This window comes from Rhinolophus sinicus, linkage group LG03 (genome assembly GCF_036562045.2).
Source record: "Rhinolophus sinicus isolate RSC01 linkage group LG03, ASM3656204v1, whole genome shotgun sequence".
NCBI lineage: Eukaryota > Metazoa > Chordata > Mammalia > Chiroptera > Rhinolophidae > Rhinolophus > Rhinolophus sinicus.
Genome location: NC_133753.1, coordinates 71,372,809 through 71,386,182, shown reverse-complemented (window position 1 = coordinate 71,386,182; position 13,374 = coordinate 71,372,809). Strand labels below are relative to the sequence as shown.

Sequence of the window (13,374 nt, the reverse complement as noted above, 5' to 3'; positions counted from 1 at the left end):
CAAATTTATAATTTTATACATAAATGACAGCTTACATACTATACATGATTCACTCAGCAGTATAACTTGGAGATGGTTCCGTATCTATACATCTAAAACTCTCTCATTTCAAAAATGCTACATTGTATTTATTGCATGGACATATAATTTATTTAAACAGGTCTCAATTATTCATTATTTAAATGTTTCTAATAATTTGCTATTACAAAAAATACTGCAATGGAAAATTTTATAGATATCATATGTGTAGACTAAGTATCTAGGAATAAGTGAAACCACTGGGTTAATAAATATGGGCATTTTAAATTTTCATAAGTTGTTACCAATTTGTCCTAAGTAGGAAGTTGTACCTGTTTACATCTTCATTAGTAATGGATCTATATATTTCCCCTCTTCACATGAAAGAGTATTTGATGGCTGTACATCTGCATGGCAAAACCCCCAATAATTTCTTATTTATTTATCTGTTTATGATTGAAACAGCAGTTCTCTAAAATAATATATATTTTTTGGTGCAATTATAAAGTTTGACCAGAGCAAATCATTCAAAATTTCCATTCCATTCTCCAAAATTTCCACCTTCTTCATTTACAAAGTGAGAGAGTTGGATAAAGACTCTGAGTCCTTTCTTGTACTAAGAGCAATTCTCAGAGTGGTACTAGTTATTTACTTAATTTTTTATTTACCTGAAAAATATGAAGATAGGTCAGTTGCTTAAAAATATTTTTTTGATGAAGGTTCTGATTTTTATATTCCCAGAAGCTTCTGCAGGGCATGTTTCATATCTTTGTTCCTTAGACTATAGATCACAGGATTAATGAATGGGGTTCCCACAGAATAAAACAGAGTCACAAGCTTCTGCATTCCAGCTTCATGCTCAGATGTTGGGCTCAGATACATGACCATCACTGAACCGTAGAAGAGTGAAACCACAGCCAGATGGGACCCACAGGTAGAGAAAGCCTTTTTACGGCCAGCTGCTGAAGGGACCCTCAGCACAGCTCGTAGGACTAGAGCATAGGACACCATGATGCAGAGGAAAGGAATAAATAAGAGCATAGAACTTATGATTGTCCAATACAACTCCATTAATGGGACTCTAGAACAGGTGAGGGCTAACAGAGGACCGGGGTCACACAGGAAGTGGTCAACAATCCTAGATCCACAGAAGGACATCTGGGAAATGATGATGATAGGGACTGGGAACCAGAGGAAACCAAGTACCCAGCAGCTGATGACAAGATTGTTGCAGAGATGTCCAGTCATAAGAGTGGGGTAATGTAGAGGCCGGCAGATGGCAAGGTATCGATCAAATGCCATAATAGTCAAGAAAAAGCATTCTGTGGAACCCAAGGAGAAGAAGAAGTAGAACTGGAGAAAGCACCCAGAGAAGGAGATGACCTTGGTATCAGAGAGGAAGTTGGCCAACATGTTGGGGACAGTGGAGGTGACATAGCAGATCTCCAGGAAGGAGAAGTTGGCGAGCAGGATGTACATGGGGGTGTGGAGTCTCTGATCCCAGCGCACAGCACAGATGATGGTACCATTGCCCATGAGGGTCAGGAGGTAGACAACAGAGAAGAGCACAAAGAGGAGGACCTGCCTCTCCCTGGGGCCAGGGAAGCCCAGGAGGATGAAGCCAGTGATGGTGCTGGAGTTGCTGGCGATTTTCATGGGTCTGTGAGCTGTGAAAAGGCCCATAATTACTGAATATCCCTGGAGTAGCACAGGGACTTCATTTGCTTTGTCCAAACAAAAATTGACATTTGTTGATTTGTTCATTATTAAATTAATATTTATTGAATGTTTACTATTTGCTAGGTATTTTTTTTTAGCTACTGGGGATATAGCAGTGAACAAAATCGATCCCTACCTCACATGCTTACTGCAGGCAGGAGAATGCAATGTAAACTGACATTACATTGTATCATTCTCTTTTTCTTTTCTTTTAAACTAAATGTACTAGATTAGCTCTCTTCTTGGTAAACATCTTTTTGAGCGGAGGCTTGGGTTATTGCTATGTCAAACAGCAGTGTCACAGAGGTGACGGGGATACACATGATCCTTGTACTTAGAAGGGTTTCTATAATATATGAGGTGTGATTAAAAAATACAGTGAATGCTTAAATTAAAAGAATTTGTTACTGTAAAGAGACACATTGCCATTAATCCCCCTCAAAACACACACCCTCGCTTCGAACACTCTTATTCCATCGTTCTAGCCACTTTCTGAAGCAGCTCTGGAAGTCCTCTTTTGTGTCTTTACTTCATTTTCCATCATGACAATGCTCCGTGTCACACATCATTTCTGGTATGGCAATTTCTGTCAAATAAAAACATTACGGTGTGTCCTTATCCACCTTATTTACCAGATCTGTCACCGTGCAACTTCTGGCTCTTCCCCAAACTAAAAAATGACCATGAAAAGTAAACATTTTGAGTCAATTTAGGACGTGGAGGCAGTGACAACTGCACGACTAAAGGCATTCACGACAGAGGACTTCCAGAACTGCTTCAGAAGTGGCAAGAACAATGGGATAAGTGTATTCAAAGTGAGGGGAAGTATTTTGTGGGGAATTAATGGTAATGTGTCTTTTACTGTAATAAAACTTTAAGAATTTAAACATTCACCGTATTTTGTGGTCACACCTTGTATATCTATGTATGGATGAATGGGTAAGTGCATTTCCTAAGTTCTCCATGAGCAATCACCTAATGCAACTGCTTTTAGGCAGTTGTCTTGTTAAATCATGTGATTCTGGAGCAGGGAAAATGTGGGACTTTTGATATCACTTAAAAATTATTTGACAGTTGATTCAAATTATTCGAATCAACCTAACTTGTCGATTCATTCTCTCTAATACCTAGTAGTTTGCTAGAAAAAAACTACCTTAAAAAATAGCACATAAGGCCACCTGGGTAGATATCATGAAAGATAATGTTAACATCATAATCTGACCATATTAAAATAGTAACATCTCTAAATTTTAGTTTCTTAAATATAAAATGGGAGTTGCATTACATAACTTTTAATTTTTATCTCTGAGATGTTTATTGTTATGCTAGGGATACTCACAGACAGATAACAGTTTAGTGGTTACCATAGGGTTGGGGGGAAGGGGAATCGTAGAAGAGGGAAAAGGGAATCAAATATTTTTAATATAATATTTTGTGTTAGCTATATTTTAACAAAAACCTTTTTTATGAAATTTATTTGGATGTCATTTGTTAGTAAAAGTATATAGGTTTCAAGTGTACATTTCTATTACACATCGTTTATATATTGCATTGTGTGTTCATCACCCAGAGTCAGTTCTCCTCCCATCACCACATATGAGTATATAAAAGTATGTTCCTTCCTCTTTGGCTGGGAATGAAGCCTAAACACCATAACTTGTCAATTCATCATCTTGCTTTTACCAAAAGTAAATAACGAATAGAGGGGTTACTTTAGGATATGCCAAGACGAGAAAGATCTTTCTCATATTGGCTGAATTAGGAGTTGAGACAACACTATAAAAACTTGGATATTTTCCTATCAACCTTTCTAAAATGATTGGTCCAGGTTTATTTCTAAAGTTCCCTTATGTCCTAAATTTTTTTTTGTTTAAAGTTCAAGATATTTGACCAGGTGGGCTACCATCAATATTTTAAATATAGTAATATCTTTGGATACTTGGATATTCCTTATCAATGGGTTAGGTTCAAAAAATCCTCTCTTCCCTTTGACATTTTGGAAATTCAGAAGCAATGCATTTTATGAAAGACAGCAAAGTGGTTATCAGTTTGTATTTCTTTTTCCCACTCATAGTTAATTATTTCTGATACAACAGCTTTTAGTCTGAATTAGTTTTTTTAACCAAGAATTAGGAGTGGCACGTCATCAAAATGGCAGCGTGAGATGAGCCTCTGTAAATCTCCCTGGGAATTTACAACAAATGGAAAAACTATAACTCCACAAAGGACTCCCTGCACAGCAGACAGGCAAGACGAAGAGGCACACTACTGAGTTCACCTAAAGGTGGGCAAATCGCGCGAGCCGGGGAGGAGGGAAGGTTGAAATGCGGAGACAGAGCCTCGTGGGTGCAGGACGCAGACCTAGTTCAGTGCTCCGAGCTCACTGCATCCCAGAACCTCCGCAGATGCGTGAGAGGGAAGAACTCGGACTATAGTACTCCATTTATGGCCCACAGGGCTGAGGGGACAGCATATAACACGGCTGAACCCAACGCTCAAGGCAGAGACCTCGGAAAAAAGACTGAGGGAAGAAGGCTGAAAACGGTGGTTTAAGCCCTCACTGCCCAGCAGAGAATGGAAGCCTTATGCACTGAGACCAGCCGCCCCTTCCCTACCCTCCCAGAGCTCACCCCGCCCCCACCTGCCTGGTGCCAGAAGTGGCACAGTAGCAGTGTCAGATCAAAAGAACACAATATTTGCTATTCTGAGAACTGACCACAGACACGGATTCACAGTCCAACTAGTTCTGACAAAGAGGAGGGAGCTGTGGAAGCAGGATTGGCTGTGGTGATGGTCGCTGCCATTGCTCTGGGCCACCTCTTACAACTCACCCCGCCCCTTGCCCCACCTATCTGGGAGGATCCCTGCAGGAGTCAACAGAACTCCTTAAACATACGGGCTCTGAATCTGGTGCAGGAAGACCTTTGGAACTTTAAAAGCTCTCGCATACCCACACGGACACTGCGCCCTGTGACCCAGGCGAACTATTAACAGAGGAGAAATCTGTCTCCCATGGAATCCCCCCATTGTGTGAGAAACTGGAATAGTGCAGAGAAAATATAGCACTCCCGTGTGAGAGAGAGAAAAAAGGCAGCAGTCGGAGAAAAAAAAAATTCTACCAATAATTACTGGCAAACAAAAGAAAGACCTCTTCCTATCAACCTGTTGCAGAAGCCACTCCTGTAGATGTCTAGGAAGAGAAATAATAAATCGGTAATTGCCATGAATAACCAAGGCAACAAGACAGCTCAGAAAGAAAGTGAAAAGTCTCCAGAAAAGGAACTTAAAGATATGGAAATATGTGACTTAAATGACAGAGAATTCAAGATTGCAGTTCTGAAAAAACTCAACGAGATGCAAGAAAACACAGAAAGGCAGTTTAATGAACTCAGAAACACAATCAAAGAACAACATGAGCATTTTACGAAAGAGATTGAAATTTTAAAAAAGAACCAAATAGAATTTCTGGAGATTAAGAACTCAATAGAAGAAATTAAGAATGAAATAGCCAGCTTAGGTAGTAGAGTTGACCAGATGGAGGAAAGAATCAGTGACATCGAAGATAGAAACCTGGAAATTACATGGATGGAAGAAGAAAGAGACTTGAGACTTAAAAGAAATGAAAGAACTCTACAAGAACTTTCTGACTCCATCAGAAAGAGCAATATAAGAATAATGGGCATACCAGAAGGAGAAGAAAGAGAGAAGGGAACAGAGAATATATTCAAACAAATTGTCGATGAGAACTTCCCAAACTTGTGGACAGAACTGGATCCTCGAATCCAAGAAGCAAACAGAACACCTGATTACCTCAATCCCAACAGGCCTTCTCCAAGGCACATTGTATTGAAGCTGTCTAAAATCAACGACAAAGAAAGAATCCTCAAGGCATCCGGGGAAAAGAAGATGGTAACCTACAAAGGAAAGCCCATTAGATTATCATCAGGTTTTTTGGGCAGAAACTCTACAAGCCAGGAGGGAATGGAACCAAATATTCAACTACTGAAAGGGAGAAATTATGAGCCAAGAATAATATATCCAGCAAAGATATCCTTTAGATATGAAGGAGGAATAAAGACCTTTCCAGACATACAGAGGCTGGGGGAATTTTCTAAAACACAACCTGCACTACAAGAAATACTAAAGGAGGTTGTTTGACCACCATCAACAGGGACAATTTGTAGCAACCAAAACACAAAAAGGAGGACAGTAAAGGCCTGAACTGGAATATGGGAATGGAGAAAGTAAGCGTGCTGAAGAAAATGGAATACTCTAAATATCAAATTTTCTTTTACATAAACATAAGGGTAACCACTCTAAGAAAATCCAGACCTGAAATATATACTGTAATAAAAGAAGAAACAGAGGGAAACATCATAGAATACCATCACCCAGAAATAATTGACAACAACAAAAAAGCAAAATAACAATGGAGACACAACCTTACCAGAAAACTAAAGATAGAATGACAGGAAATCCTCACATATCAATAATCACCTTAAATGTAAATGGACTGAACTCATCAATAAAAAGGCACAGAGTAGCAGATTGGATCAAAAAACTAAACCCAACCATATGCTGTCTCCAAGAGACACATCTCAGCTACAAGGACAAGCATAGACTCAAAGTGAAAGGGTAGAAATTGATACTCCAAGCAAATGGTACCCAGAGAAAATCAGGTGTAGTCATACTGATATCAGATGAAACAGACATCAGGGTGAAAAAGGTAATAAGAGACAAAGATGGACATTTCATAATGGTAAAGGGGACTATACAACAAGAAGACAATATTTATGCTCCCAATCAGGGAGCACCAAAATATACCAAGCAACTATTAACAGAACTAAAGGGAGAAATTGACCAAAACACAATTATACTAGGGGAAATAAGTACATCATTGACAGCTATGGATAGATCATTCAAACAGAAATTAATAATGAAATAGCAGCCCTAAATGACACATTAGATGAAATGGACATAATTGACATATATGGAGCACTTCATCCTAAAACATCAGACTATACATTCTTTCTAGTGTATATGAAACATTCTCAAGGATAGACCATATATTGGGACATAAAATCAGCCTCAGCAAATTTAAAAAGATTGAAATCATACCAAGCATATTCTCTGATCACAAGGCTTTCAAATTGGATATCAACTGTAAAAATAAAGCAGGAAAAAACACAAATACATGGAGATTAAACAACATACTTGTAAAGAACGACCGGGTCAAAGAAGAAATTAGAGGAGAGATCGAAAGATACACAGAAACAAATGACAATGAAAATACAAACTACCAAAATTTTTGGGATACAGCGAAAGCAGTTTTAAGAGGGTGATTTATATCATTACAGGCCTATCTCAAGAAACAAGAAAAATCTCAAATAAATAACCTTACGTTACCCCATAAAGAACTAGAAAAAGAAGAACAAATGAAAACTAAGGTCAGCAGAAGAAAGAAATAAAAATGAGAGCAGAACTAAATGAAATAGAGAACAAAAAGACAATAGAAAAAAATAATGTGACAAAGAGCTGGTTCTTTGAAAAGATTAACAAAATTGACAAACCCTTGGCTAGACTCACTAAGCTAAAAAGAGAGAAGACACTAATTAACAAAATCAGAAATGTAAAAGGGGAAGTTATCACAGACACCACAGAAATACAAAGGATCATCCAAAAATACTATGAAGGACTATATGCCATGAAATTCAATAACTTAGAAGAAATGGACAAGTGCTTAGAAACATATAGCCTTCCTAGGCTGAACCACGTAGAACTGGAAAATCTGAACAGACCGATCACCAGTAACAAAATTGAATCAGTCATCCAAAACCTTTCCAAAAGCAAAAGTCTGGGACCAGATGGCTTCACTAGTGAATTCTACCAAACCTTCAAAGGGGATCTAATACCAATCTTTCTCAAACTCTTCCAAATAATTGAAGAAGAGACAGTACTCCCTAACTCATTTTATGAGGCCAACATTACCCTGATACCAAAACCTGGTAAGAACAACACACAAAAATGAAACCTACAGACCAATATCTCTGATGAATACAGATGCAAAAATCCTAAACAAAATTCTAGCAAATCGAATACAACAATGCATTAAAAAGATTATTCATCACGACCAAGTGGAGTTCATGCCCGGGGCACAAGGATGGTTCAACATCCGCAGATCCATCAATGTGATACATCACATAAACAAAATAAAGGACAAATTCATATGATTATATCAATTGATGCAGAAAAAGCATTTGACAAGATACAACATCCATTTATGGTTACAACACTTAATAAAATAGGTATAGAAGGAAAATACCTTAACATAATAAAGGCCATATGACAAACCCTCAGCTAATCTCATAATTAATGGTGAAAAACTGAAGCCCTTTGCTCTATGTTCAGGAACACGACAGGGCTGTCCCCTATCACCTCTGCTTTTCAACATAGTGTTGGAAGTCCTTGCCAGAGCAATCAGGCAAGAGAAAGAAATAAAAGGCATCCAAATTGGGAATGAAGAAGTTAAATTATCACTCTTTGCAGACGACATGATGCTATATATAGAAAACCCTAAAGACTCCACAAAAAAGCTATTAGAAGCAATCAACGAATACAGTAAAGTTGCTGGCTACAAAATCAACGTACAAACGTCCATTGCATTCCTATATACTAACAATGAAATCTCAGAAAAAGAAATACAAAAGCAATTCCTTTTGCAATTGCAGCAAAAAGAATAAAATACCTAGGAATAAACTTAACCAAGGATGTGAAAGACCTATATGCTGAAAACTATAAGACATTTTTGAAAGAAATTGAAGGAGACACAAAGAAAGGGAAAGACATTCCTTGCTCATGGATTGGAACAATCAACATAGTTAAAATGGCCATAGTATCGAGAGTAAGCATTCTAAACATAAGCCTCCCTAGACATTTACCTTCCTTTATATTTAATCACCATTCTGCTCAGTACTTCTTATTCTATCTTTCCCTTCATAAGAGCTCCCTCTCCCTTTTGTATTTGTTTCTTGGTGAATTCAACAACCTGTTTAGCATTTGCTAAAGTCATTGCCAGAATTTTGAGAGTCATTCAAGGCAGTTTCTAATTCTGTCACCTCGCATATGCAATCAATCACAAATCTTTCTGATTTTCCCTCCCAAACGTTTGTCACATCTGTCCTGGACACATAGAAGATCAATGTAAATTCTTTGTTTGCATGGTCCAGTAGTGGAGTGAAGCAGCTACACATATAACCTAGAAAGAAAAGTGGGCCTTTTTAGGAAGGACTGAGAACGTATTTTAGGGGAAAAGCACATGGATTGGTGAGGACAGAAGAGAACATCCACTCAGGCAACCTGTTTGGTTTGGCAATCTGGCATACCACAGTTGGATCAGGTTCACACCTGATTGACTCAATCCAGAAATATTTAACTGAGTAGTCCTGTTATAGCACTGTACTTAAAGGAAAAAAAACGATAATGTCACAATGATTTGGGTTTAAATACTGCGTGCTTTTGGGTAAGTTAACACATATTTTTCAGGGCTCTTGTGAAAACACTGTTGAATACATATACCTAGCACAGTTCCTGGAATATACTGGACCTGGAAAAATTCATAGCTGTTGTTGTTAATAATAATACTGCCAACAAATATGATTACAAAGTAACAAGGATAAAAATACTGTAGCATAATAATTTAAAAACTTAAATGAAAAACAAATTTAAGTGAACCTAAAACACTAGGTTAAAAAGCCACTCCATTCTAATGTATCACGTAGTAAAGCTATGAGCAGCTCTCTGGTTGCTTAGATTTATCTTACTGACCTCCGCTTACATTCTGGCACTTAAGAATATACAGCTTGGTCTGATGGAAAGGAAGAAGACACTAAAACATAGCAGTGTTAACAATCAAGATACAGAAAGTAAATTATTAAAGAAAAAGCATTGTATTACTTATGTGATAAGTGGGAATAAGTTCTATTTAATTGGAGGCATTGTAGAAAATGAGCTACTGAGCACAACAGTAAATAGTTTTCTAATACTAAGTGATGTAATTTATCAAATGTATGCATAATGAGGCATTCCTGTGTGAATCAGTAGGCAAGACAGTTTCAGGGATTATTAAGCTGAGGGAGATCTGAGTAGTGGGGCACTGGAGTCAACAGTTCATAGAACATAACTTATTGTTATATTACTGGAGACACTGGGTGCAACCAAATATTCAGAAACATAAAACCCACAAAAGTTTGCAAAAATATATTATTATTAAAATGATATTCCACCGGAGCTAGCATCCGTTTGTAGATGTCATAGAAAAACTGCAGTGATGCCTAGACAGGGAGACAAGTTACTTACCTTTCATAGTAGGGCTGAGTGTGTACAAAGCGGGGAATAAACACTGAGTCTGTATCTTCTCATTGATGGTTCTCTTTCCTTTATATGGAATCACTTCTCAGGGGCCTGACCCTGAGACACCTATGACACACAAAGTTAAACTGCTGAAACTCTCTTTCCTCCCCTCCTCAAGTGCTCAAAAGAAACCGTTACAGCACAGGGTACATCTGTTGGGCAATATGATAAGCAGTGAAAAGCAGCACAGCCCTGTAACGAGTCCTTGAGGCATGAGCTCATTTGACATAGTGATATTTTCATCAAGGGCTATATAAGAGACCTCAATCACCCCCAGGCACCCAGATAATTCACTTATCTCACCCAGTAGAGAAAATTCAACAGTGGGTTTTATATATTGGTTACATTTCCTATAGAGTAGCTGAAAGAAATGGGGGTATGAACCTTATGAGGAGATTTCCAAAAAGGGGGTGCAGGTGAACGAAGGGGAGGGATGTATTGTTGAGACTCTCAAGGGTGCAATTAAAGTTTCATCTTAGAGATTATTGTGAAGTCTTCAGTCTCCCCTTAGGCTGGTTTATGACTCCCTCAAGATTCCTTGGTGTAACATCCTTTCCTTACCCATAGTTTTCATATAGTGTAGGTTAGATTGGCTCCCAGAGCAATGGCAGGAATAGTGTCTTAAAGGCAACGGTGAGATGTCTGTGTGGATTTTCAGAGAATTTCTGTTTTCATGAAAAGTCTTTTTCACTGTGAAATATAGAGAATGTTTACAATGTATATTGCTTATGCTCTCTAGGAGTGTATTTTCTTCTCACACTTGCCATCTGTTAATTTTTGCTTCCAGTCCTTAGCTACTGATAGGTAGACTATTTGTATTTTACTTGTCCTGTTTTTTGTTTCCTTATTTCTTTTTAGTTATTTTCTTCTGGATTATTCAAGTACTTTTATTATTTAATCTCCCGATGTTACCCTTTTTGATGGATTTATATATATATAAACATAAAAATGATCATTTTAACCATTTTAAGTGTACAGTTCTGTGACAGTAAACACATTTACATTGTTGTGCAACCATCACCACCATTCCCCTCCAGAAGTTTTTCATCATTCCAAACTGAAACACTTTACCCATTAAACAATAACTTTCCATTCCACTCTCCCCTAGCCCCTGGCAACCACCATGCTACATTCCGTCTCTGTAAATTTACTACCCTAAGTCCCTCATATATGTAGAATCACACAAAATTTGTCCTTTTGTGATGGGTTTATTTTTACCGAGGTTCATCCATGTTGTAGTATGTGTCAGAATTTCCTTCCTTTTAAAGGCTGAATAATATTCCATTGTATATATTTATTGCATTTTGTTTATCTATTCATCTGTTGAAGGTCACTTGGGTTTTTTCCACCTTTTGGCTATTGTGTGTAACACTGCTATGTTCAAATATATATTTGATTCTCTGCAGTTCTTTTAGGTATGTACCTAGAAGTGAAATGCTGGATCATATGACAATTCCATGTTTAATTTTTTGAGGAACTGCCATACCATTTTTCACAGCGCCTGTACCATTTAACATTCCCACCAGCAATGCAGAGGTGCTCATATTTTTTCACATGCTCTCCACTTACATTCTTTTTCATTTTATTTTTAATAATAGCATTCTAATGGGTGTGGAATGGTATCTCCTTGTAGTTATGATTTGCATTTTCCTAATGATTAGTGATGTTGAGTATCTTATCTTGCGCTAACAGGCAATTTGTAGATCTTTGGAAAAGAAGTCCTTTGTGTTATTCAAGTCCTTTGTGCATTTAAAATTTTTTGTTGTTGAGTTATGAGTTCTATATATATATTCTGGATATTAATCTCATTTCAGAATATAATTTGCAAAAATTTTCTCCACTTCCATGATAATCTCTTTATGCACAAAGTTTTAAATTCTGATGTCCAATTTATCTATATTTTGCTTTGTTGCCTGTGCTTTTTGGGTCATATCCAAAAAATCATTGCCAAATCCAATGTCACGAAGCTTTTCCCCTATGTTTCTTAAGAGCTTTATACCTTTAGGTCCTATGTCTAGGTCTTTGATTCATTTTGAATTAACTTTTGAATATGGTGTAAGATAAAGATCCAATTTCATTATTTTGCATGTGGACATCCAGTTTTCCTAGCACCATCTGCAAAACAGACTGTGTTTTCCCCATCGAAGGGTGTTGGCACCCTTGTGGAAAATCATTTGACCGTATGTGTGAGGGTTTATTTTGGGAGCTCTATTCTATCCCATTGGTCAACATGTCTGTGTTTATGCCAGTACCACATCATTTTGATTATTGTCGCTTTGTAGTAAGTTTTGAAATCAGAAAGTGTGAGGCCTCTAACTTTGCTCTTCTTTTTCAAAATTGCTTTGCCTTTTTGGGGCCCATTGAGATTGCATATGAATTTTAGGATAGATTTTTCTATTTCTGCAAAAAAACTTCATTGGGATTTGAGAGAGATTGCATTGACTCTGTAAGTCACATTGGGTAGTATTGACATCTTAACAATATTAAGTCCTGCAGTCCATGAACATGGGATGTCCTTGCATTTATTTGTGTCATCTTTAATTTTTTTTAAGCAATATTTTGGTGTTTTCATTGTAAATGTCTTTCGCCTCCTTGGTAAAGTTCATTCCTAAGTATTTTATTCTTTTTGCTGCTATTATAGATTAAACTGTTTTCTTAATTTCCTTTTTAAGTTGTTCACTGTTAGTGTATAAAACACAACTAATTTTTGTTTGTTGATTTTGTATCCTGTAACTTTGATGAATTTGTTTACAAGTCCTAACACTTTTCTTTTTGTATGTGTGTTTTTTTACATATAGGTTCACATCTTCTGTGAACAGAGATACATTTACATCTTCCTTTCCAATTTGGATACCTTTTATTCCTTTGTCTTGCCTAAGTGTTCTTCCTAGGACTTCAATACTGTGTTGAATAGAAGTGGTGAAACTGAGCATCTTTGTCTTGTTCCTGATCTCAAGAAAAGCTTTCAGTTTTTTGTTTGCCCTTTTAAACCATCGAATATGATGTTCACTGTGGGTTTTCCTATGTGAACTATATTATGTTAAAGCTGTTTCCTTCTATTCCTTGTTTGTTGAATGTTTCTGTCATGAAAGTGTGTTGAATTTTGTCAAATGTCTTTTATGCATCAATTGAGACAATTACATTATTTTTCTTTCATTCTGTCAATGTGATATATTACACTGATTGATTTTCATGTATTGAACCCTGCAGGAATAAATCCCCCTTGGT

The 13,374-nt window shown here is 37.1% G+C and overlaps 1 protein-coding gene across 3 annotated transcripts; it reads right to left on the bottom strand.

Moving 5' to 3' along the window:
* Positions 1-747: 747 nt before the first annotated feature.
* On the bottom strand, positions 748-8,594 carry LOC109438994 (olfactory receptor 11G2). 3 transcript variants are annotated; one of them, XM_074326702.1, is made up of 2 exons: positions 8,566-8,594; positions 748-1,651 (listed from the first exon to the last, which is right to left on the bottom strand). In XM_074326702.1, exons 1-2 carry the CDS (start codon positions 8,592-8,594, stop codon positions 748-750), a joined length of 933 nt encoding a protein of 310 aa, XP_074182803.1. The 3 variants fall into 3 exon arrangements, with proteins under 3 accessions (XP_074182803.1, XP_074182804.1, XP_019574741.2); XM_074326703.1 differs by lacking the exon at positions 8,566-8,594 and adding an exon at positions 2,836-2,852; XM_019719182.2 differs by lacking the exon at positions 8,566-8,594 and having other exon boundaries at positions 748-1,707.
* Positions 8,595-13,374: the final 4,780 nt, after the last annotated feature.

Excerpts from the sequence above, each read along its gene's own strand:
- LOC109438994 (XM_019719182.2), bottom strand. The coding sequence starts at position 1,701 with ATGGGCCTTTTCACAGCTCACAGACCCATGAAAATCGCCAGCAACTCC.